General features: G+C 35.0%; 1 protein-coding gene across 3 annotated transcripts in view; it reads right to left on the bottom strand.

The window, feature by feature from the left end:
- The window catches only part of LOC110463124 (kinesin-like protein KIF12), a 117,006-nt gene that overhangs the window by 55,316 nt on the left and 33,774 nt on the right, over positions 1-27,916 (bottom strand). For 2 of the 3 annotated variants that reach the window (XM_021517487.1, XM_021517485.1), the window contains exons 2-6: positions 15,831-15,905; positions 6,594-6,672; positions 4,578-4,699; positions 2,953-3,028; positions 1,451-1,462 (exon numbers count right to left, since the gene is read on the bottom strand). In XM_021517487.1, coding sequence (XP_021373162.1) covers positions 1,451-1,462; positions 2,953-3,028; positions 4,578-4,699; positions 6,594-6,672; positions 15,831-15,905 — 364 coding nt within the window. The remainder of the gene's footprint in view (positions 1-1,450; positions 1,463-2,952; positions 3,029-4,577; positions 4,700-6,593; positions 6,673-15,830; positions 15,906-27,916) is intronic. The other variant, XM_021517486.1, reaches the window with a different exon arrangement.

Genomic DNA, 27,916 nt, shown 5'->3' with positions numbered 1-27,916 from the left:
TGTACAAGTTTATTGGCGAAAATTTCTGTTTACAACCATATTTAACAAAACCCATAGGAAATACAAATCTGAAAGAAATTACAAAAATTAGACTGTCATCTCACAAATTAAATATTGAAATTGGTAGGTATAACAATGTAGATAGGATTGAAAGAACATGTGCATACTGCAACAGTGGGGATATCGAAGATGAATTTCATTTTATATTAAAATGTGAATGTTTTTTAGATTTAAGAAAGCGTTTTATTAAGAAATATTACTATGAAAGACCTAGCATGTATACATTTATCCAACTTATGGAAACAGGGAACAAAAAACAGTTAACAAATTTAGCCAAATATATTAAACTGAGTAATAAGAAAAGAAAAGACTATGTACCTATTATATAAAGGGGGATGTCTCTCTACACTATACCAATGGGTATGTGAGTGTGTATTTGTGTATGTGGGTGTATTTGTGGGGGTGTTTATGGGTGTGAGTGATTGTATTGTTTATCCTTGTATATATGTTTATTTTGAACTGATGAGCCGTAAGGTTCAAGGTAATAAAGAACTGAACTGAACTAGATGACCTATGATCTTATTCTAGATGACCTATGACCTTATTCTAGATGACCTATGATCTAATTATAGATGAACTATAACCTTATTCTAGATGACCTATGACCTTATTCTAGATGACCTATGACCTTATTCTAGATGACCTATGATCTAATTATAGATGAACTATAACCTTATTCTAGATGACCTATGACCTTATTTTAGTTGATTCATGATATCAAGACACATATTACTCTCTTTCACAACTTGTCACCATGGAAATAACACCTTTGCTTTATTTTGTTTTAATTAATAAGTGCATAATATTAAAATGTTAAAATGTGATCAACAAATGAACAGTAATGGTTATAAGGCATAAACATTCTATGCAAACATAAATCAAATATGTGTGTACAGCAAACCTTGTCTAATCCGACCTCTGAGTATTCCAAAAGCATGTACAATCTGACATTATTACAAATATTATATTATTCACAAATGAATAGCCCCATTACACCTATCTATACAGTACACAATATGAGAGTTTTATGTGATAACATTTTTCAAAACACTTACTGATCCATTATTTCTAGTGTTAATTTGTGAAGTACATGCAAAGTAAATGTGAACAAAACAAATGGGCAATTCATGCTTCTATGAAAATAATAACCCTCATTTTTAACAAGGGGCAGGAATGCAAAAAGAAGAATTCAGTTAACAATATAGCATTACATATAGTATAAAGAATTTCACAAATCTGCATGCCATTCTGATAAACTTGTACAACAGGTGCAACATCAATCGGGAGGAACTCGGTCGGAGAATCAATAAGGTTATTTACAATATACAGGTGTTACAAACAGGGATAACTGAAACATTTTGGCATTACATCCAAAACTGTAGGTACCAACCTCATCATAATACTGAAAGTCAAAGGAAAACACGGTTTTAATGGAAGGAAGGCTTACATACTGCAATCATACTTATATTAGAGGAATTTTTTACTCCATGTTTTTCCTGTTAATGAGCTGTAAAATTTATAAATCTTATTTTTCTACATGTCAAGATTTATAGCTGTAGTGCTAACTCTTGCTGCATGCATAACTTTGAAAAGTATAGGGATATACAATTCCATTAGCTCAACTAAAGATAATTTGGGCTAGTAGAATTTTTTTTAAATCTGCCTGCAGGCTAGCTAGAGTACTAGTACTCTAAATATGAATTGTACATATATATATATATATATACGAATGAGTGAGGCTAAACATGAAACTGTACATCAATAACTATTTTGACAGTGCATGGAAATAAGATTCTGCTAACAGAAGTATGTTTACAATATAGAGAATTTATAAATGAACAGTAAAAATTCAGTATGGTCTCAAATTTTTTAATCTGAATGACTAATGGCAACATGCAATTTAAAGCAACTATGAACTAGTATGAGATACTTGACTGTTAATTGTTTTATTACAGCTTTCTCAATCTTTTTTCCATTTTGCCCCACAATCTGTGTAACCAGTCGTTAGTGAACACAACCCAGAGGACAAACTCAGCATTAGACAATGAAGATCTGACGGACTCGTGATCCGTGTGTCCAATAGTGTAAAGGTTAATTTTAAAATCACAGCCGTGTAAGAGAATTGCTTGTCATCTCACCCCACGCAAAATGAACACAAATGACATGAAAATGATATGGATGATTGTAATTTTAAAGAATTTTAAACAGTAAGTCTCTTTACGCGCTGTCAATTTAATTTTTCCCCTCCAGCGAGAGTAATATTACAAATTTTACCAATAGGATTTCAAATCTTACGTTTTCCTTCAATTTCAAAATAGTAACATCGGGCTTAAGCAATTTATAAAAAAGAAAAAAAAGCAAAGTTAATTACTTCACTTTAAAAAATGTCAGTGAATCCTGTGATATTTCCACCTCTGATGTCAAACACTTAATATGTCCCTGAAAAAATTGTCTGATAATTGATGCGGCATAACATTGGCTAAAAACTACCGTTACCAGTAGTTGTGTTATGTGACTACCATCTTGAATTCAAATGGAAAATTAATAAGTCACATGATTACAGACTTTGATGCACTTAAACTAACAAAAGTACTTTCAACCTCTTAATGAGGTGGTATTAATTATATAACATCAGCCAGATGCACAGGGTAAGACTGGCACAGTCGGGGTTTATCACCGACAGCAGGCAAAGATATAAATTACACTATGACAAACAGCTTTTAGTAAAAAGCATGTTATATATGTCAAAATGTGGAAGATTACACAATTATCTGATACATTCAAAAAAGTAATCCTGTAAGTAATTTTACACTGATAACATTTTGATCTAAAACCTTCCCAAACAATTTCTGCATATCTGTTACGAGGGCGTGTCTGTGCTCCACTACTAACCTGTTGCGGGGGACCAGTCATAGTGTGAGTTTTACCAGAACCTGTCTGTCCAAAAGCAAGGGCAGTACACGCATACCTGTAACAAGACAAAACGGAATTTAATAGGAATGTTCATATAAACAGTGATTTTAAATAAAGTGTCTCTATTTTCATGTATTTATATCAATGGATTTTGCAGCAAGAATAGAACCACATATAGACAATATAAAATCATTATATACAGAATGTCTACATTTCACTGTATCATGATCACATAAACTGACAATGAAAATTTGTATCAATTAAATTATTCAAAATGTAAAACCATCAAGAAATTAAGTATTTGTACCAATTCATGTTACAATATGTATCCACACATAAATTATTTGTATATTGCTTATGGCAATAAATTATAGTAAACAAATATAAATCATTGAAACTTTCTCAATGATCTGCACTAAATAAACATTTGAATGTATATAATTGTGATACTAAATTTTCACTTATTTTTATTTAATTTTATCTTTCACATGCGTATCATTGACGATACCATACATGTACAGGCTTAAGTCAATAACGACATCACAATTGCCTCTTCAAAACAAGCATCTCCCTGAAGAGCTCTGAGAAGAGCAGAAGGTCATGTGAACATTTAATCATTTATTTATAAACATGCTGCGGGTTCATGCTATGTTTTGAAGAAATATTTTATTGATTTTAAGAAATATCAACATGACAATATTTTATCAGACTAAGTGCTTTATTGTATAGAAGACTGTGAAGGAATTCCCAAAATGTAAAGGGGTAGAATGACTTAGCTTGCATTTATACCCTCATGAACATTGACAAATGCTGTTCAATACATGAGATTTATGAAACAAGTCTAAGACTCAGTATCAATTTACGATGTCACAACAGGTTATATTATATGTCAATTTATACACAAAAATATGACATGGACATGTATATTATGAATAACATGCTAACCACGCAATAAAGAAAACTGATATGATGATGTTATTATAATTAAATGACAATGCAACCAGATCATATAGGCCTTTGTTTAGCTCCGTAAGATTATCCTAAATGTTCCTCAACACTTTCTAGAGTATTAAAGATTTGTTACCAAGGATTTCAAAGACATTTAACCTTATTGACATGCATTTCTTGTTCCAATGCATTAAACCAAATGCATAGCACACAAAGCATACAACCAATCTAATATGATTGATATTTTTGAACAGCTAGGCTGTATGCTTACCAGAGGCACAGTTTTATTGTACGGTAAAGGATATAAATGTTCAAATGCAAGGTTTCCCATATGTTTAATAACTGACTGAGTGGCATAAATATTACAATCATGGCAGATAGTCAGCTTTACAGTATATATCTACTTACTATGGGCCCAACCTAAGTCTGAAACAATTCATTATTTATGATCTTGTAAAGCCAGTTTTTGATTTTAGATTTGTTTTCACCTGTGGTATTCAAGCACTGCTCCAAAGTTCTTCTAGATCTATCTTTAGATTTTGAAATATGGCTGAAAATCATAGCACGTTTATCTTTAAGTGTAAGGAAGCCGGATTTTAAAGTGATCAAATTGTTGAATTGCTAACAGATGAAATCCATTTAAGACCAAAGTTTACCCATTTAAAGACATGTCCACAAGTTTCTTCATCCCGGAGTGTTCAAACAGGTCCTGCTGCGTGGCTTCCGGTTCGAACACCACATTAAACCCAAACGACCGTACTGAGGTGTTTGCATCACACTGCGTTAAATATAAATAAAACACTTATCACACGCAGAATTGTACCAAATGTTTTTGCTGATCATGATTTAAATATGTATCAGCAATTTTAACCCTCATTTTTTCTTATAATATCAATAAAACAAATCCATTTTTGTTTACCCTGCCTTACCCCAAGCTTTATTGCCTACCCTCATGTTTTTGTTGCAAATTTTACAGAAATACAATACTACAGTCTGAAAACCTTTCTCTATTATAACTCGGAGGCATAATATCAATGATGTGCGTTAATTAACAGAAATAGACAAGACATCTTATATCATTAACTGACAGTTTGTTAGTAAGTATTAATATAGATGCATTGCTCAATAAGCAAAAATGAATCCATTGTTCAGAACACTATGTAATGCTGTGGTCAAACAATGAACAGGAAGCTGTATTTCACAGAATCAGAGCCACCACATGACAGGTTGTGTAATTAAATGTCTATATATATCTATCTCAGTGGAAGGAGAGCCTTAAGCTGAATGTACAGCACAATCAACTGATCCTAGCATCAAGTAGCGTTACAATGTTTAATGAAGGAACAAAGATCAGCTCCTATACAGCAGCACAATACAATTAATACGGTCAACCTGTGGTAGGAGTTTGACCAAACCCATTAGTCGATGTCACAGCCCATTTATCAATATTAACCTCAATAGCAATCATACACCAGTAATTGGATGGTATATATAAAGCTATTTGTTTTCTCTATTTACTCATCATCATCTAGAACGACTTTTATTTTGCATCCAATTAGTGTAATACTGTGAGGCCTATAATGGTTTTCAATTGACATATAGGATAAAGCTCAATTCAAATTAAGAACAAAGAGGAACTTTTAACCTGATCTCATTAACTCATCCTCACCTAATTGTCAAACTATCTGCAGGCACCAAAGAATTGGAATGAAGCCACTCACCGTCTAACATTTTAACTTACTTTCATTTTATCTTACCAGGTAATTCTATCAGTGTTAGGGAAATGCTGCCCTTCATCACCTAATCTATCAGAAAGACTGAGACATCTCTATCCTAACTGCATCTGAGAATGAGGCTCTTGAATTCATTCATCATCACCTAATCTATCAGAAAGACTGAGCCATCTCTATTTTAACAGCATCTGAGAATGAGGCTCTTGAATTCATTCATCATCACTTAATCTATCAGAAAGACCGAGACATCTCTATTCTAACAGCATCTAAGAATGAGGCTCTTGAATTCATTCTTCATCACCGAATTTATCAGAAAGACCGAGGCATCTCTATTCTAACAGTATCTGAGAACTAGGCCGTTGAATTCAAGCATCAATCCTAACTCTATTAATATCTTACCTCAATTCTATTACTTACCATATATAAGGTATTGCGTCACCTCAATTCTACCAACATTCGTGTATTAGATGGCACCTCATCACATTATCTATTACAATATGTATACCATGACCATGGAATGAAACACTTCAACTTCATCTATTAAAGAACCTTACTATATCCTACTAGCACTCAACTTTACCTAAATTCTACCAGCTTTGATCCTTACCTCAATTCTTCCAGCTTTGAACCTTACCTCAGACTTAATTCTACCAGCTTTGAACCTTACCTCTATTCTACTAGCACCAAACCTTACTTCAATTTTATAAGCATCAGACCTTACACAATGTATCTCAATTCTACTAGCACCAAAGAACCTTACCTCAATTCTACTAGCACCAATCCTTACCTCAAATTTCCCAGCACTGAATTTGAACTTTACCTCAAATCTACCAGCACCAAATAACCTTACTTCAATTCTGCCAGCACCTAACTAAACTTTTATACCTCAATTCTACCAGCACCTAACCTTACCTCAATTCTACTAGCACCAAACCTTACCTCAATTCTACCAGCACCAGGGAATGAGGCCACAAATGCATCCTTTCTCATAAGCTCTGCATTGTTGAGTGGGCGAACTCTGGTAAAGAAAAATAGTACCACAATTAATTAATTATAGACCAATACTTAAATATTTTAAATTTACATACAAATGTAATATACCCAGTCTGATAAAAACCGAATCTTAAATCCATTTCTCACACTAACGTAAAGTATCCGACATCACTGCATATGTATGTGTAATCACTCATGTAATGACTTGATGCTTATATACAGTTATAAACTTATAACGAATATTTCTAGATTGCCTTCTTTATCTATAGTAAGATGTTTTTATGTCTGGCTTAATGTATATATATATACATGCATGGACAAACCTTCCAGAGTTACTTGACAAAAACAATGGCAGTGTAAAGAGGTTTACTCTAGTCATAGAAAAAAACATATATACTAAAAAAAAAAAGGAATAATCCCATCATATATGTATAATTGTAGTACATTTATATCTCTGCAGTAAATGAAAAGTGGAAAGGACAGATTGTACTGGAGCTTAGTATTGGGAGGAAACTTGTGTTCTCTGAGAAACTAATACGATTCATGGGCAGGTGACCCTGACCTGTGCCTCTTCATGTCTGATCAGGGAATCAAACCACAGGCGTCATAAACATTACAGTTCTCATCACATATAGGTACATTTTTATGAGTACTTTAAGTCTTCAATGAAACACTTAAAATCATTCAGATTGTAGGAATTTTAAAATGACTAGATATTGCTTGTTCGTTGCTAATGTATTGGTAACAAGATTTCTACACTACGGGTATATACGTATTCGCTTTAACACCATTTCTGTATATACCTGGAGGCATGTTTAAACTTTAATGTCTTTGTAAGAATTGTATCACACTGGCTGGTCTACACTGGAGAAAAAGTAGGTGATATCTTGATTAAAACACTTACAGGGTCAATGTGGGGTCAAATCTTAAGTAAGTATGACTTTTACAAGTAATATTGTAACAAAAGTTGTACATATAGATCTTCAATTATCTAGTCCCTAGATTTGCATTGTCAGCAATAGCGACTGGATTGTGTAAACACATTTGAATAGCAAATCTGTTCCTGTTCCCAAGATTAGAGTGGTGGTTGAAAAGTGGAACATCAGGATTATATATTATTATATTATTAGATGACACTCATTTTTCCTACATCCTAATTGCTTAATTGGATCATAATCAAATGGGGGTCAGTAATTTGAGATAATGACTTGGTGTTTCTATTTTTAGAACCAGCAAGCTAATTCACTTTATGACATTATTTCAGATGGAATGTCACAACTATGCTCTCTGCCAAATGTAGAATGTAGACATGTAGACTGAACAGTTGGACATCAGGATTAGCTGTGACCAGACACTAATTAGGCAACAAAATGAATGGTGGCCATATAATGGGAAAGCATGATCAATGCTGGTTGATTAGTTTGAGAACAGGATTAGTGACGTGGTGGCTGGAAACAATAAGGGGACAACATTAATAAATGATTGATTATAATTAGTGATGGCTGGATCAAGAGGCACAACAGGATTAGTGACGTGTTGGCTGGAAACAATAAGGGGACAACATTAATACATGATTGATTATAATTAGTGGTGGCTGGATCTAGAGGCACAACAGGATTAGTGGCTGGAAACAATAAGTTAACAACATTAATACATGATTGATTATAAGTAGTCGTGGCTGGATCTAGAGGCACAATAGGATTAACAGTGGTGGCTGGATCTAGAGGCACAATAGGATTAACAGTGGGGGCTGGATCTAGAGGCACAATAGGATTAACAGTGGTGGATGGATCTAGAGGCACAATAGGATTAACAGTGTTGGCTGGATCTAGAGGCACAATAGGATTAACAGTGGGGGCTGGATCTAGAGGCACAATAGGATTAACAGGGGTGGCTGGATCTAGAGGCACAATAGGATTACCAGTGGTGGCTGGATCTAGAGGCACAATAGGACTAACAGTGGTGGCTGGATCTAGAGGCACAATAGGACTAACAGTGGTGGCTGGATCTAGAGGCACAATGGGATTAACAGTGGTGGCTGGATCTAGAGGCACAATGGGATTAACAGTGGTGGCTGGATCTAGAGGCACAATAGGATTAACAGTGGTGGCTTGATTAACGAAGCTTATATCTGCATTGGCATCGACGGTAACATAGTTCTCAATGAATAATACCACAGGAATTAAGTAAAGAAAGGGCTGGACTTATTACAGCAGGACAATGAAACAGAGTATTTAATATTTCTAATGAGTACTGCATTAGATAAGGATGGGCCTATTACCAGGCATGGGCTTATTGATAGATAAACATTGTAATGTATATATTTTTAATGTACATCGGAACATAATATAAAAGGGGCTCATATAACCTAGCTTTATCCAAAGCCCAAGTTTTTAACTCATTCACCCCTGAAGACCCATTTGAACTCTTCCGATTCAAAGGTTGGATAGTTAATTATGAAATTCTAAGGTGAATGAGTTAAGTATGTGCAATCCATGTTATTACACCTGCATAAAACCTACACAACTTCATTAAATTACCACCAATGATATATAATCTTATTCACCTTGACATCGTCAGAAAAAAATGTGTAAATGAGAAATGGCAGTCACTACTCCATCAAACCAAGTTGTATGAATTGAACATGAATCAAATTACTGGATTGCTGACTCGGACAACCCCTGGCCAGGAGCCATTTACAACAGACTAGGGTATCGTACACAGAAGATCAATCATAATCATACCAGTGTTTACATTTAAGTTACCCCCTAGTGTTGGTTAAAATAACAGTCTTATTTCAAAGATATATCAGGAGATCAAATTTTCAGTGAAATATTTGTATTGAATTAAACTCAATATATATTTAAGTTTCAAAATCTAATACTAATGAACAATGTACACAAATGGCCAATGAACCAGAATTTTTAACCTTCAATTATGAAGGAATTATAAAAAAAATCACATTACATTTGATTTAGAAGAAATCAGCTTAAGGATCACAGTACAACTGCCAAAATCTGTAACTAAGTGACTGGCATGACTTTAGCTTTGAAAATCATTTCTGATAAGAAAACCATACCTTGCGTCTGGGACGTTTATGAGAAATGATAAAGGTGAAATACTATTTAATCAACAACAGCTGTGTTCTGAGTATAAAAACCAACTGGGCTTAGATCCAGATTTCGAACCCTGAACTTCAGATTGCTACACTATCACTTTAAACGACTGATTTATCTCAGGTCAACAGGAGTGTCTGGTGCCCAATTGTTCTACAGTTATATCTGAACAGAATTAGTTAAGGGGAGGTTACTCCATAAAGGGAAAACCACAGTACAGTGGGATAAGGATACTTAAGGGGAGGTAACTGTGTATAGGTAAAACCACAGTGCAGTGGGACAGGGGTCCTTAAGGGGAGGTTACTGTATATACAGAAACCACAGTGCATTGGGACAGGGGTCCTTAAGGGGAGGTTACTGTTTATACGGAAACCACAGTACATGTACAGTGGGACAGGGATCCTTAAGGGGAGGTAACCGTATAAAGGTAAAACCACAGTGTAGTGGGACAGGGATCCTTAAGGGGAGGTAACTGTATATAGGTTAAACCACAGTGCAGTGGGACAGGGATAATTAAGGGGAGGTAGCTGTGTATAGGTAAAACCAGTGCAGTGGGACAGGGGTCCTTAAGGGGAGGTAACTGTATACAGGTTAAACCACAGTGCAGTGGGACAGGACAGTGATCCTTAAGGGGAGGTAACTGTGTATGGGGAAACCACAGTGCAGTGGGACAGGGGTCCTTAACAATGTTTTACAAGTCAGATAGAATGGAAGATCATTTGAGATTCATTTCATCATGTCAACAAAAGCACATATATTGAACCCTTCTTTCATTTTCATGGAAAAATCAAAGGAAAACATTAAAAAGATTTGCCTCTGTCATGAATTTATATATAATTCATCATAATGTTGCAACCTTACATTTAAATGAATGATACATCAGCTATCTATTGAAAATTAATATGCATGTAATGTGTGATATATATACCTGACCAACATGATTTTGTTATAGTTCTCTTAATAGTTAATACAGGGAAATATTGGTGTTATAAAGGGTAGGTGGTTCATCAAACAAGACATATAAGATTTTGTTAAGAAAAACAGGTAAAGGCAGCCTTGGACTACAGTATGTTGCTGGTAATTCAAGTTGCAAGAAAACAAGACATGGCTTCACAACTAATAGCTATCAACATTATCAACCCCCAACCCCCACCCCTGACCCACTCCAATCTTTCTAAACCGTGAGAAAACACTGGTGACAATCTTCGAGATATGAAACCAGTTGACATTGACCAAAGACATTAGATAACAAGTTCAGGTTACATAAGGAAATGTCGAAAACTTGTAACACATCTTGTTACTGAACGACAAATATATAAATATCCGGTATATACCCAAATGATTCATACACTCTGCAGTACAGTACAGATATATAATGAATGTTTTGTACATTTATAATATTATATATCAGAAAAGTGTTCTCGTTTAATCAGGTAATACATAGACAACCAGTGTTGTATGTGCAACCCTTTAACCAGCCTACCTATTACTGCATTAAATCTACATCTTCGAGATAAATCCTCGATTATACATGTACCAAGGTTTTATTAGCTTCCCATATATGAAATCCAATTTTCAAGTTCAATTTTCTGCAAAATTATTTAGAAATATCAGAAATAACTATTTATGCATTATAATTTTTGAATTCCAGGTATGCATATTATATCTGCATTGTTAATGACTAAGAAAATATCACTGATTTAAAATTCACATGAATGCTTCATTAAGCTAACAAATCTTAATGCAACTGAGTTCTGTGTTTAAACTCATGCACATCTAAAATTTCATAATGAACTCTTCCAACCTCTGAATCGGAGGCATTAAAATGCGTCTTCAGGGGTGAATGAGTTGAAATCATAAACAAAGAAGGAGTGTAATAGATGTATTACAAGGGGCAGTGACAGGATGTGTTTGTATATCAATGTATCTGGGTCAGGTACAGAATAGTTTTTTAATATTACGTATATACAACTAATTATGTAAGTATGTGACTTAGCTTGGTCTGTGAGAGAATGGGCTTGAATATTATATTATATATATTGAATCTGGGTCACTGAAAGGGATTGAATATGAATTATATTGAATGTGGGTTGCTAACAGAATGTGCTATAGCATGTTGATCACTGACAGAATATACATGAATATTTGGATATAATTGATTAGTCTGTGAGAGAATTGGTAAGACGTTACTTATAATATATGTGGATCATGACATAATATGTTTGAAAATAGCATATATATATATAGGATATTTAATGGTGTCTTCAGTAATAACAAGTGAAAAATATCAAAATATTAGCCACACGAGTAGCATTAATAACCTTATCTTTTTCTATATGTATACCCTACATTTGTAATTAAACAGATATTAAAATTTGCTTGGCCTGAAATGCCATGAAATGGTTATGTTAACAGCTATTTTGACAAACAATGCAATATCTCTTAAAAAGTACAGATGCGGACTTCCTCTGGATGTTAATGGCGTTTGTCATGCAAGGTCTAACAAACAAATCTGTTGAAAACTTTTACACAGCACGGATGTAGGTAACAGCAACCACCAGACTTAACTCCTACAATCTTCCCCATACAGACCAGTTACTGAGTACGGCTTACCCAGAGTAAACAAAGACAGCTTCATCTCCACACAAATATATGTCCAGGAGTTATAGTATAGGCATACTAAAGACAAGTTCAATTGTTTAAACAAGATGAAAACTTCAGGCCACTTTCTTTATTATTTATGAAGTGAAATGAGCTGAATAATGTTTTTGCAATCAATATTTCTAAACATTGGACAGGTTAATTATTCTGTAGTTTATGTTGAAATATATGAACTATTTAGTTTGAAGTGTCTTTTCATAAAATCGATGTTAAATATGAACAGACAATGCATTTACCAAGCTACACAACACAATCAAAATAGTGTTGGTTATTGTTTTGTTTTTTAAAACTTGTCATTGTTGGGGAAATCAAACCACTGGTATAAAATCATTTACATATTCAGCCCACTAGCTATACTGATGTTTACAACGCCATCAATATCAATTATAACATGTAGTTACAGTTTTCCATCAAATATATGTCGGGTCTAAACATATTTTATTTTTCTTATTAAAACCCATTTCCTGGGTAACTTGAAGAATTTGAAAGTAGAAAAAATACTCTTTCAAATGTGTGAGGAAAAACGTAATTCTAACCTTGAAATTTCAAAATTTAGGTATGACTCTAACCAAGCTTCAGGTTATATCCCAAGTTGGAATCCCTCAGGTTGAATTTCTATTATATCCCAAATTAGAATCCCTCAGGTTGAATTTCCCTTATATCCCAAATTAGAATCCCTCAGGTTGAATTTCCCTTAATTATATCCCAAATTAGAATGCCTCGGGTTGAATTTCCCTTAATTATATCCCAAATTAGAATCCCTCAGGTTGAATTTCCCTTATATCCCAAAATAGAATCTCTCAGGTTGAATTTCCCTAATATCCCAAAATTAGAATCCCTCAGGTTGAATTTCCCTTATATCCCAAATTAGAATCCCTCAGGTTAAATTTCCCTTATATCCCAAAATAGAATCTCTCAGGTTGAATTTCCCTTATATCCAAAATTAGACTCCCTCAGGTTACATTTACCTCATATCCCAAGTTGGAATCCCTCAGGTTGAATTTCCCTTATATCCCAAATTAAAATCCCTCAGGTTGAATTTTCTTTATATCGAACTTTGGATTTTTAAGCAAAATATGTTAAATGAACAATTTCTGCGGGTCACTGTCAAATCTAGGTGAGGAAAGCAAATAACGGTTGCCATGGTGGCACTTGTCTGATGTTTTAGAATATCTGACATTATGGTGCTGTTCATCGGTTACAGGAAGTGTGTCTGTTGCTAGTTTGTTGTTGTGATGGGTTTCCTAGTGTTCATTTTGATATCATTGAGCCTTGATGATGTCATAGATGCCCATTGATGACGTCATAGTTATGATGACATCAGTTACTATGACGTCATCAAACAAAATCATAGTATCACTGTAGTTTTGTTTTTCACATGCACATGATCTCAAAGCATCATATTACACCCAAAAAGAAATTTTATTCATGAAAACTACAAACCTATTCAAGTTTGAAATTTTCAGATTACCTCCCTTTGTTGGTAGTTTGAGGTGTCAGGAGAATTCATATTACTCGGGTCACTTTTAAAGTGAGAAAGGAAACGGATACATCATTTTGTTCATTGTGTCATTTTCCAGACATTTAAAAGGTTTTGATTAAATTTTGGGAAAAAGAAAGTGATGTATAAGGTAGCAGTGTACAGTAGCGTACGGTGGCCATGGGTGAAATTTTTGTTTAATGAATAACCCCTGTTATATTACATGTATCAAAACTTTTAAAAAAATCAGCTCTAAAATTGGCATATACATTATGAATTGGAATATGTGGGCTTCACATTTAAAAAAAAGAAAAATCGAATTTGGCTTGAGACTCCAATTTTTTTCGCCATTTACAAATCTGTGTCTACATCCCATCCCTTAGGTTGAATTTCCCTTATACCAAAATTTGGAATTTCTCAGGTTGAATTTCCCTCATAATGCAAGTTGGCATCCTTCAGGTTGAATTTCCCTTATATCACATTTTGGAATCCCTCAGGTTGAATTTCCCTTATATCAAAATTTTGAATCCCTCAGGTTGAATTTCCCTCATATCCCAAGTTGGAAACCCTCAGGTTGAATTTCCCTCATAATGCAAGTTGGAATCCCTCAGGTTGAATTTCCCTTATATCACATTTTGGAATCCCTCAGGTTGAATTTCCCTTATATCAAAATTTTGAATTCCTCGGGTGAATTTCCCTTATATCAAAATTTTGAATCCCTCAGGTTGAATTTCCCTTATATCCCAAGTTGGAATCCATGAGGTTGAATTTCCCTTATATCAAAATTTGGAATCCATCAGATTGACAAAATTTGGAATCCATCAGGTTGAATTTCCCTTATATTCCCAAGTAGGAATCCCTCAGGTTGAATTTCATTTATATCACATTTTAGAATCCCTCAGATTGAATTTTCCTTATATCACATTTTGGAATCTCTCAGGTTGAATTTCCCTCATATCCCAAGTTGAAATCCCTCAGGTTGAATTTCCTTTATATCCCAAGTTGAAATCCCTCATGTTGAATATCCCTATCCTACACAACTGCATCACCACTTGATCATGTCTGATCAGGTACACGAAACTTCACATCTACTACCAACATTGGTCTTGCAACAAGTTTCATTTGTATGGCCTAATGAAGGCAGTGTATTTTTAATAATAATTATATAACCACTTCAATGTCTGCCTAACAGGAATATTGGATATTCCAGTGTTGAGGTAGAAAGTATACTGGAAATTTCTCTAATAAGTAGCTAACTAATGTATAGAATTATATAACAGTAGAATTGATTACCAGTACTTAATGCTTGTATCTAAGAGTGTACATGGATGTATATATACATTTCCCTTACATGTTGTTTATTTCTGGATCTTAATAGATATCAATAAAATCAAACCTCAAATATTGATCAATTAAAATGACACTCGTTTTATTTGCCATCTAGTTTAATTCAAGGTTCCCTCTCTATTTTTCTTAATATTTCCTTTATAATTATATGCCTGATATATTTAATTGCCAATAAACAACCATGATCCCCTTTATAACGCCAAAACTTTCCTGGACAAAGGATGGCAGTATAACAGGTTTCCAGTCATTTCTGCAAAGTTATTGACTTGTCATGCACAGACATTCTCACGATCAGTATACATATTCCTGTTTCGGACTCGGTCCCATTTCATGAAATTATTTAAATTACAGATCACAAGCAAGTGCAAAAAATACATCTTCCTACATGGCACTTACTCATTTCAAATAGCATGAACAATGTTCTTATCCACCAGAGATATCCTCATAAAAATGTGATTAAAACTAATTTATAGTCTGGTGCACATATATGTTGCAATGTAGTAAAAATACAAACATGATCATAACTCCTAAATTGATATTTGCTGTTTGATAAGTGAAAATTAAATCTGTACAACGTACCTTAGAACTACATTGATGTGTTCATCTACGTCGTCAGCCTCCGTTCCAGCTGCTGATGAGAGTGTCGTGGAACTCCTGAAAGACATAGACGAGACAGCCATTTTACTTAATCAGCTTCATTTTTGTAACGTAAACACCTGTCAAGATTTACTGGTCAGTCATTGCTATACCCGTGTTTGTTCATGAGGCGTGTATCAAAAACCTTCAGACCAGTCATACAATAGCCTTCAGTTGGCTAATACAATATACTCCAACAAGTAACCTGACCTTAAAAACACGTTTTCCGATACTGCCTGCTAGCTGATCTCAATGATATACACTGTAAAAAGTGTTTATAGGTAATGATTGAAGGTATACATATTCTACCTCAAATATGTCATTCATTATGTAATAACTTACTTTTATCAATCTAAAAGTGATATTAGTCACAAGTTTTGACCCAAATCAGGTCAAAACAAAATTTAGCTGTTTTGGCAAGAGGTCAGAAAAGCTTTGGGAGATATGTTATCTGATTTAACAAACTCTTCTTCAGAGGCAGTACAAAATTATGAGCACAATTATGGCCGGGTAAGCAGAAAAACAACGATCTTTTTTTCATTTTTGGCCTCATGTGTCTTGTCTTGTCACACAACAGGTGTCAATTTCAGTGTAATTTGTACATTAGCTATTTAAACATGTTTATTATCAGCAAGAAAAGTGGGACCTAATTTAGATAATGCTGTGTCAAATTGTCATTCAACTGACATGTTTGAAATATTTTACTGTGCATTTTTTTTATGCAAGTTTTTTGTGACTCATAATGGCAGGTACCAGTGCAAATGATCGATGTACCACCCTTTGATAATAAAATTTCACAACCAATTTATATTAATGTATCCCATCTAAATCTGTCAAAATCTCATACTGAGGGCTGGGTTGTGTATTCATGGATGAGGTGTGTAGACATAAACGTACATGTACCTAACTGAGTATTATTGAGAGAAATATACCCTGTGGGTATAGGTCAAGTCTCATATCAGTGCTGTTAAATCTCTCATAGATGAGGTAAAGTATCAGTATGTACCTACCTATTTAATAGATTTTTGTAGATGCAGTATGTCAATATAACCCTGTCCTATCATTGCATTGATAGAAATATCTCTTTGATGTTGATATCCCCCTCAAATTTATCGTATTACTAAAATTGTTATACATGTATTGATTAGTGAAGAAAAGTTAACTTTTTTGTTATTTTTTTAAATCTCTCATTCTATAAAAATTCATTAAATGTTAAATGTTTTCCAGACTTATATTAGGCATGGTTGTTTCTTGCCTATCTGTTTTTAAACACATTATATGGGTTTTGTGCACAAGTTCCTTATTATTTACATTAAGGTTTGAATTTAGTTTCTTATCCCCTTCACCCCTAAGTAACTTGAGTGGACTCTACTATACATTCATCTGGATGAGTCCAGTATGGTCTATGGTGGTGGAAGGGTTAAGATCTTTATTTAAGAGTTCTTTATGATTTGGTGCATTTTGTTGATGTGATTTCTTTATTTTTGCAGACCTATGCTACTGATTGTTGAGTAGGAAGAAAATAAACGGTTTGGAATGAAGTCTATAAGCTTAATGTGTATAGATATAAATAGATTCATATATCAACCGATAAACTTTTGCCTTACAAAAAGAATCAATAAATTAACGTTGACAGTCTTTTACCAATGGCATAGAGTCACACAAGTACAGTTGAAAAATTTCAAAATACATATTGCACTTTATATTATATCATGTTGCATTTGATTTTAGTCAGACTTCATAAAAAAACATTCATTTATTTTTCTTTTGCGCAGTCTGCACAATTTCTTTGAGGTATGGACACCTTATGATTCCAAAAGTCGTTAAAATCAAAACTTATATTGATACATTGGAACCTATGGTGCAATAATGTAAACCAAGCACAAACTACATTTCGGGAATTTAAAGAAATAATGACAAAATAATGATGTTCAATTTTTTTAGCTCAAGGTCTTGCAACCAATTGCAATGAAGGATTGATCATATTATTACCATGGTAATTGGCTTTAATTAATCTTAATGACATATTGAGCATGAAGCTTGTCTTACTGGTATAATAATTACATATGGTCAAGATACATTAATGCATGATATAATGTACGATATTTACAGCTTTGAGAGACATGTATAAAACACAGGATAAATATGTATGGTTCAATCCACTTATCAGAATATCTATAGTAGGGGTTTACCACGGACCACATGTAACATATCGTACAAGTGTTACACTATAGCCAGGTGGGTTAGCTATACAGGTAAAACATCGTTGCCCATTGTACCCCCTGTTGGACTCAACAAAGCCAGGCATTACCTACAATATCTACACACAGTAGTGTTGGTCATACCTGGATATGCTACGTGTATAGACATACAAGCGGTGTATATATACATGTCCATTTTAATTATGTCTTGCCATTAGTTCATTACCGAGGAACGAGCAGGCCAAATAAACTTGTAACACAAACAATATAAGCTGTACAATGGCACGCTCTGGGTCACTGCTCCTAAGACTGAGTGTGTTGTGATCTTTATTTGTGTCGGGATACGATACACACACGTTCAATATGAGAATGTACATTGTACAAGTTTTAATTTACATACTAGTAGAAATACAGTTTGGTATTCTATAAATAATGTATTCTCAGTATAATTTGTTTTACGTTCAACCGAAGTTTTTTACCTTAAAACACACTATTTACAGTACAAGTACCTCAGGCAAAATGTCCTTAATGAATATGATTACTACATGATTAAGTCAGATAAAAATATTTCTACATCAAAAAGTTAAATACGTTAGTCCCAATGTCGTTATATACACTGTTCATTATATTGAAGTTAAAATATTTGAATGATTTTACTTGTGTATTAATCTTTTTACGGTACATTGATTTTGTCTGAATATCTGAATGAAATTGAGCTGGAATGAGACCCATCATTGACATAAACTAACTATGATTTATTTTCATAACAAAGCTTAAGTACAATTTGTACATGTTACTACATGATATAAGTACTGTCCAATATCATAATGTTAGATTTTTTTCATTACGAAACAATTTTGTAACTGTCAAGGAAATTCTAACATGATGGGAAAATACTGCCTTACTCAGGCAAGCTAGATTCTCCAGCGATGTGGTGTCACCCTGGGACGTGCTAACTAGTTGAGCAATGTCTAGCAATATATTTGGCGGAAGCGTCGTGACTCTGTTACTTTTTAAGGCTGATTTCCGATGGCTATGGAAAGTACATTGGTACACCGATGAGTAAAATGGTGAAAATACATGACTGTTAAAGAAAATTCTCAGGGTGGGGGGGGTTTCTTGAAGCCTCAAAAAAACATCTGGATCCGCCACTGCACTCGCATATTACAATATTGATGAATCTATCAAAAACCTTTTAGCTGTTTTTACATTTAATCGATCAAGCGATGGAAAAAGGTTATTACTGTATATTACAATCACAGACTTATACATATAGCTATAATTCCGTGTTACAATACACCACTTTATCCGTATACATTCCTGGTATGTAGATATGAAAAATAATACAGTTCATCAGAGATGTATAGAGTCAAATAAATCTCTGTAGTTTTGATACCAGTCAAATATGTACATGGACTGCTCTGATTACTTATAACCGTCCCCACACCCCTCACAAACAAAAATAGACTCAAGCGGTCACAGTGAACTGTAGCGAGATCCTAACTCCCTCTTTTAACCCCAATCGGATTTTCGAGTAAAAAAGGTCTGTTTGGTGTCAGGGATGTTGAAGATAGGGGGGGGGGGTCACGCACTTAAATAAGAATACGAACTGTTGTAAAAATCCGAAGACGTTTAAGGTAATTGCCGAATACATAATTTATAAGCAGATTGTGTGGGGTATTATAAATCTTACGGACTGATATACAGAAACATGTTCAGGTTCAGGCACGACAAAAATGGGCGAGAATTTTATATTTTGAAAATGTTGGGGTAGATTGTTTACTCGAAAATCCGGGAACCACCCGATAGAAACCGTCTTCATAGCTTGAAAACCATTTGTTACGCAACAGACAGTCATTAATGGTGTCTTGAAATGTATACACATGATCCGATGTCCTCTTTCCGAGAAATTATGTTCAAACAAAACTTTGCCGCTTCATTATTTCACTTCCGGTTGCAGATGTTGAAATCACTGTGTCACCTAGACGCTTAACACCAAACACCCGGGTAAAGTTGTTTAAAGCATACTTTCAAAATGCGGGTTTTTTTTGCGTTTGATCTAGTGAAATTATTCAAATATGATATATAAGTGCATCTCTTATTCAGATTATTTATCACTAATCGACATGTAAACGCACATACTGTAACGTTAAATGTATAATTATTTCTATCTTTTTGATAATTTTCTAAATGCAAGTTTCCCCGATAATTTTATAGTTAAGTTAACTAAGTGTTATGCTTAGAATAACTTTGGCTAGTTATGCATGCTATATCTGTTATACAAAAGCTGAAATTAGGTAAACTTGTGTAAAATTTGCTCCACCACTACCCCATCCCACCCCTTCTGATCATCAGCTGTAGGATATGTGTTACTTGAGGTTCTGTAAACGTAAAATTATCGAATTTCTTATTTCAAATTTGGAAATATCTTGTTACATGTGCAAATGGCTCGAACCAACTTAAGAGACTGAGTGTCATATTATCAAAAGACATTTCCAAATCATTAGATTTAAATGAAGTGACTAAAATAACTAGAAAATAAATATATAGTCTACGATCATTCATCATAAGAATATTAATATGAAAGTGCTTAGTGTTAAATTTCTAAGTTTTCATTAAGAAATATCTTGGATTTTTTTTACTAAATTCGTGGAGAAATTCAACGTAATATGAGACAACATTATCATCTATAAAGATATTGTCTTCTGAATTTTTGATGAATTTTATGACATATTCGGCGCAATATACGATAAATATGCACCTGATGGAAATGGCGTCGACCATGTCCGAGTTGACAGAATACACTTGCTGTCGGGGCGTGAAGAGGGGCTCAAGGGTGTCGGGGAGGTCCCCCAGATAGCCCTCCTCATGGCTCCCCTCCCTCACAGCCGAGTACACTGAATGGATGTCACTCATCACTTAATCACTCCACACGACGATGTCCCGAACGTAACACATCCACAGGGAGAGACTCCCTTATAAAATATCACTATTCCTTAATAGGAACTGACGAACATGTCTCTCTAATTCAGATAACCTCACAAGGGGTACATGCACAGACTGATCATCAGCACTTATATATCCGTTATTAATGCTGACAGAAACACATACTATCCGGATGTTTTCAGTAAACACACATTTTGGTTCCCAAATAAAAGAAGTAATACTATTTAAGGACTTGTTAGGAGCTGAGATACCGATAATGAGTCTCCATGCATGGCGTGTGGCTACCGACATTCCAGTACCAATGCAGGTGTGGGTTAACCTCGGGTTGGTAGTCATTCTATTACAAGTTTTATCAAAGATTTATTGGGACTAATGTTTATTTTCCTCTATGAATTCTATTTTAATTACACACGACATTTGTATACAGTTCGATAGCTAATCGTTACATATCGGAAACCACTTGCGAGTGGCAAGGGGCACCTCAAGGGAAAACTTTAATATATTTGAAATAACCTGGAGTATTTAATCTATTTATTCATAAAAATATGTCTAAGGCATGAAGTACGCATAAACGTAATCTAAACAAAGCACAAGCCCAATTTATACGCGTTTTCGCGCATTTGTTTCTTCTGTGTGTCAAAACAGGCGTTTATTATGTATATACTCTCCCTTGTCNACCTCCCCACCCCCACCCCTTCCCCATTTACCCTTACCCCAACCAACTAACGCTCACACTCACTCCAACCGAAATGCATCCCATCAGAAATACATAAAACGGTACTCCTGTTATGAAAAGGGATACGCGATATACTGGAGTTTTAAATTTGTCAAACAAAATGCCAGGAAATTTAAATTGAATACGTATATTTTCAGACCACACGTATCAATACAGGCTAGCTGCCACCTGTTCAAAAAGTGTCCCCGGTCGGGTAGCAGGGCCAGGGGATACTACGACAAACATACTATTTCATGTTACACGATGTGTTGTTAGGTCACTTGTATTGTTGTGTGTAAACATTGATCAATGATCAATAAGTGTCACACAAGTGTCTGACTAAAGTGGTGCATTTCCTCGCGTGTCTACAGATCATTAGGTATATGACATGGAAAATCATTACCTATACATGTATATCAATAATGTGCGATTTTATACGATTTTCCAGTCGTCGAACTACAGCAAAAACGTTTAGAAATGGTTCAATGTGTCAGTGAAACGATCATGTTATCATCGTTTTTGTTTCGTTTGTATTTTTATTCCAGTCAGGAAATTGAAAATAAAGAACGTAGTAATTCAAAGTGAGGAATTTAATGTAGGTCGAGTCTCTGCTAAATTAGATGAGGTCAAGATTCTCCTTTGCATATTAAAACAATTACAACCTTACCTTTTGAATTATTCATATCTTTAACACTCTTCTTGAGTGTATGGGGATATAATTAATATTATTGTTGAACACTCGCCTAGAGTGGCGTATAAGATAGCTTTGGTTAGGTATTACAGTTTAGTGTTGTGGTATTCAAGTAGTACGGTACTATATATGAGCCGTTTGAAACATGGTCCCATAACAAGCTGAACACTACAGACTAATAGAGCTACTCACACGAGTATGCTGGTTCACCTAACAAAAGGAGGCTGCACATAACAATAAACAAATCAGAGAGACTAGTTCAACGGGGGACTGAAAAACCCAAAACGTATAGAATCAGTCGCACCTCAGACAAGAGTGCCGTTCGTCCATTGCTTCATTGCTGTCACGTGTTGGCTCATCAAATAAAATAATAAGTGGTCAGTAACAATTCTATAGGGGTTAATTTGTTCTGTTATATGTTGTTTAAAACATTAAAGAACGACAAAATCTGATAACCCTCCTTCACGATGCATCCAATTCGTTATGGAGTATCTTATCCCAAGTTCCGTAGGGAGCACACACAGGTAGCATAGGTTAAACATCAGGAAAGTATGTATCATTTATTTATTCTATAATGAAAAGTCACACTGGAACCTGGCAAAGAAACACAACTTGTATGGCGAAAAAATACCAAGTCCATAATTGAATTAAGTGTACATTGGTGTTTATGGTCTATAGGTGTCACTGTTTATTTAGATATTGTACACACAAAGTGTCCTACGCTAACTTATCTCTATGACCAGGAACTGGATCTCTCTCCGGGAACCCACAGCCTTAGAAACGAATCATCTGGTCAGGTTTAAAACAATTCAGCGAATATAGGGGGAAAATGTCGTTAGTCATCAAAACAAAATACAAATTGTGTCAGAATGTGTCATGCAATAGCTACTGAACCCGACACGATCTTATAGCCCTTTCCAACACGGAATCATCTAAACCGTTATAACGTGTGGTGTGAGATGGTCGTATTGTAATATGAAGTTATAACATTTTAAAAACGAAAACAAAATGTGTCGGCTTATAGTTAAACGTGAAAATGGTATCCCGAAAGACACTTTCTAGAAACTGAAATATACCGTCTAAGAATCTTACGTCCCAAAGTACATATATATGTACATTGTAGCTTCAATTAGGTATCTAATCGAGTACGGCGTGAAGCGTCAGATTTTGCTCCGATTCATTTCAACACATTCTCGTTATCCTTCCGAATGGATATTGTTATCCTTCCGAACGGACATCAACTTTGGTCGTTTCCAGTGACATTGAGTTGATACCAACGAGCAGATTGTTTCCATTTCCCATCATGTTCGCGTCTGAATCACAAGAGACACGTACAGTTCAATGGATGTCGGTAAATGGTTTTTGATGCTAACATTTCCGTCAATGAGAGTAAATATTGAATAAAGCTCCCCTGACAGTCATCCCCATATCAGTCTATTATCATTTGCCCAAATTGAATGTCACATATTTGTGAAAAGACTTTCATGACATAATTTGTTCACCGATTGTTGATTATAAGCAAATATTTTCAAAGCCAATATCTCAAGATTTTTCTAGTGATGATTAAAAACATATCGTACATTTAAATATCACAATCGTGCTTTCTTAGTGGGGAACATACATTTGTAAAATGATATAGGAATGGTTTGTAGTTATAATGAGCACTAATCTAATGTAATATATCCTCAATTGAACGAAATTGAATGAATTGAAACTTTTATATGTGTATGGAGCACATATGATGGATACACGTCTAGACATTCTTACCAATCTGTCTTTCATACAACAAGCTAGGTAACTAACTTTGATACTCAGATCAAATGATCGTGTATTAATGCGCTATTTGATTGCGAGTATGTGGTAATAGTACTATGAACATAGTGTTACAGGATTGCCTTTATATTTAAAAGCCTTATACTGGACGCAAACTAGTTTTTGTCCCTAACTTGTTATGACAATACTTGAAATGGCTTATTTTAACAAAGGATCGGCCATTTCAATACTAGTAGATGGAATAGAAAAAGTGAATGCACTCGCTCTCTCGTTTTCTTTGCTTCACCAAAACAGAACCAGCAGATCCGATTTCGCCGGGATGGTATCTAAATCCGAATTGGAGAAAATTGAAGTTGCGGTTGACAGAATGGCGGGGGTATATTATATATGGATACGTACCATTTCCCTTTTACATCGAATTTAGGTTTGAAATTTAGTCCAATTGGTGGCGCTGGTGTTTGGCGCGGAGTGGCTCCAGGGGTATTTCGGGGGGTTGGTTCGGGGGTGGGTCCGAGGGAGAAGTAAGGCGTATTGTATCCGGATTGTAACTCTGACAGCGGACGATCCGACACGGAATCTATCGACAGCCGGGAAATCCGAGAAGGAGAATTGTCCCTATGTAATTCCCCTCCGACTCCATTTTTGCTGGAGAGATAAGTTTTTGTGAGGTTAGAGTGTATCTCGTTTATGACATACAGATCCCCTTCCGGTTGTTGCCCGTTGTTAACCACAGTGTGGGGACGGGGTGTAACAGAATTACTTCCTTCGTTAAAAGTTTGTGTCCTTTTGACGTTTTTTCGCGGAGAGTAACGTCCTGGACTTGGTTGAGGAATGTTGGAAACGATGGAGTTTCGCTTGGATACTGGGTTCCGCGTTCTATGTTGGTCTGTTCCGGTTTCGTGTGGTTCTCGTTCCATGATTAAGAAAGCTCGTTTACATATTTACAATAAATTAATCCAAATGTAGAATCGTATTCCTTTCAGTCTTGCGTTTATTCCGTTTACTGGCAAATTTCCATATCGGTCAAGTAGTTCAACTTATGGTTAATATCAACCTACACAAGTGCACATCACTATACTATAAAATGTATACCTCATTCCATAGGTATCTAGCATGTAATCCTACATAATCTTCAGACGTTGCGTTCATCAATACATATATTTCGTTCATTGCATCTTCACTGTTTGATCTTCAGCGATGAACTGCGTTTATTATGTTATAATCCACAGAGACGAAAAACTAGAACACAGCTCCAGAACAGACGTTTTGCCTTGCAGTAATTCCATACAACAAAATATTACATCTGTCGACCCATCCTTAGACGAAGCACAAAGGAAACTCGGTTTCTTTGAGGAGCTGTCCCCTAGGTATGTCTTACCGAAGACAACCGTAGTACTCATACGTCCACGATCGGAATCTATACAACTAACCCCTGTTTTAAGAAACCACAAACGGGATTGTAACTCTCTAGCGGATTAGCATTAACCAGCGAATGTCCGATTAAATATATATATATATGCAAAGCACCCTCGGTTTTTAACTTGTATGATAATGAGGTATTTGAATGTATCAGAGGGATTACATTGTAATGATGTATATACCCGGTGTTTGTGAGAGGATGTGTGTATATATATGTAAATATTCCCAGATTGGTATATAACTCAAAGTGCATGCGTCTTCAGGGAGGAAGATATATAACTATCGGTTCTGATGTTTCTAACGGTTTCTCACAAAACTTCCATTTAACAGTTTTATCACTTAAAGTCAATGTTTATTTTTCGGTAAATTTATTTTGGCAAGTAGTCGACTTTTGTGACATATAACACACACAAAAAGTGATGACGTCATGTATGTCGGAACTTTTTACACACTTCGTTTCAATATCGGAAAGTAACTGTGGATGTGAAACGCTCCCTTCTATTTCTCTATGAATTGAATGGTGAAGCTTAAACAATATATATATCTTTATATATATTTATAAATATGCCAACACTTGTTTTATTTATTCATTTATTTATTTAGATATTTACCAAATATTTTAATAATTTAACATTAAACATGACTTTAACCTATCGTGGTGCGACGTCACGCCGACAGTCGTCATGACACTTTCGTGTCATGTAATAAACAACATACACTGATGTTATTAAAATCAGTTCTCTCGTGAACAAAAAACATACATCGATGAAGTGTTTTGATGCTTCACAAGATTTTATTTTCATTATTGAACTGTAAAAATATTGAAGTCCCGATGATTCATTAAGCTTTATATCCAATGAACTGAATTAATTGTAAAATGCAATCTACTCGCAGATCGAGGCCTAGCTAGAATGTAGTCGAGAACACATAGGATGGTTACTATGACTACAAGTCGTATCTCATACAAGAAGTATGTTTGAAATCACTTTCCATTTAAAGATCTGGGACCAACGCTACTTCGTATGCATACTATCGTTTGAACAAGCGTGCTCCAACTTTCTATGATATTTTTTTTTACTTAATGCTCCGATTCTCTGACTTAATGTAATCCGATACAAATATTTTAATCTTATTCTACGGAAGGGAGGTAATTCCAGCTCAATATAAAATCCCACGTCAATCTGGAATGATTAAAGGTCCATGAAGGACGACCTATGACGTTTCGATGACCAGTAAGATATGTGCGCCGTCACCTTCATCAGACAAAATATATTCATTGAACATTAAGAACAAGAAGTAATAGTCATTGCCCCATGCAGTGCAAACCAAGCTTATGAAAATCATATTTTGACGTTAAACCAGAGATAATAAAATGGAGTCACAGAAGGATTTGACCACCATTATCAAAACAGTGTATTCCACAAACAACACCAAACTCACATATGAGGAAGAAATCGAAACACGAAGCCTTCCCCAGATACCCTGCTGGTAAAGAAAGTTGACGGAACCGTGAAGATACACCAGAAAAGGTGAAGGTATTGGTGTATAACAGAACACAAATTGTTACAAGTCCCTGTGGCTCTAATGGCTGGGCTAATTTAGTATTTGAGTCGGTACTATTTGACCATGTCGTTCTAATTAGTCGTACGGAACAGCCTAAAGGTTAAATTTGTAGATAAAGAGGTCACTGAGCGGTGAGATATTTTTACCATCGACGTCCGTTAATGAATCAATACGCTCTTAATACTTGAAAGAAATAACAGATGATTCGAAATGGCACACTCTTACTTTGTAAAACTTCGCTGAATCATTAAACACTTCAGATAAAACCTTCCGTCCTTATTCTTATCATTTCACGATATACCTTTTAGAATTTTCAAGATTTGTTTGTTTACATGTACGCCCAATATTGCCTTAGCGTTACCATTTTTTTTAGCAAAAGTCTTTAAAAGAAGTTGATCACTGTTTTTTTCCACGATGGAACATCTGCCTTGGTCATATTTATAAAAGAGTGTCTTCGGAGACACCGCCAAAAGGTAAGATAGAGGCCCCAAGTGTTGCAATAGGGGAAGCAGATACATGTTTGGTTTCCTCAATTTCACAGAAGCTACACGAGAGGCTAACCCAGAGCCAATTAATGTGCCACTGTATTGAACCGTCACCACTTGGTTTGTTTTGTTTGGGTTCTACGTCCTTTTAACAGCTATAGTGTCATTTAAGGACATGCCAGGTTTTGGTGGTGGCGGAAAGCCGGAGTTTCCGGAGAAAAAAACACCGACCTACG

Source organism: Mizuhopecten yessoensis, unplaced genomic scaffold (assembly GCF_002113885.1).
Source record: "Mizuhopecten yessoensis strain PY_sf001 unplaced genomic scaffold, ASM211388v2 scaffold10867, whole genome shotgun sequence".
Classification (NCBI taxonomy): domain Eukaryota; kingdom Metazoa; phylum Mollusca; class Bivalvia; order Pectinida; family Pectinidae; genus Mizuhopecten; species Mizuhopecten yessoensis.
This window is presented reverse-complemented; position numbering and strand designations above follow the sequence as displayed.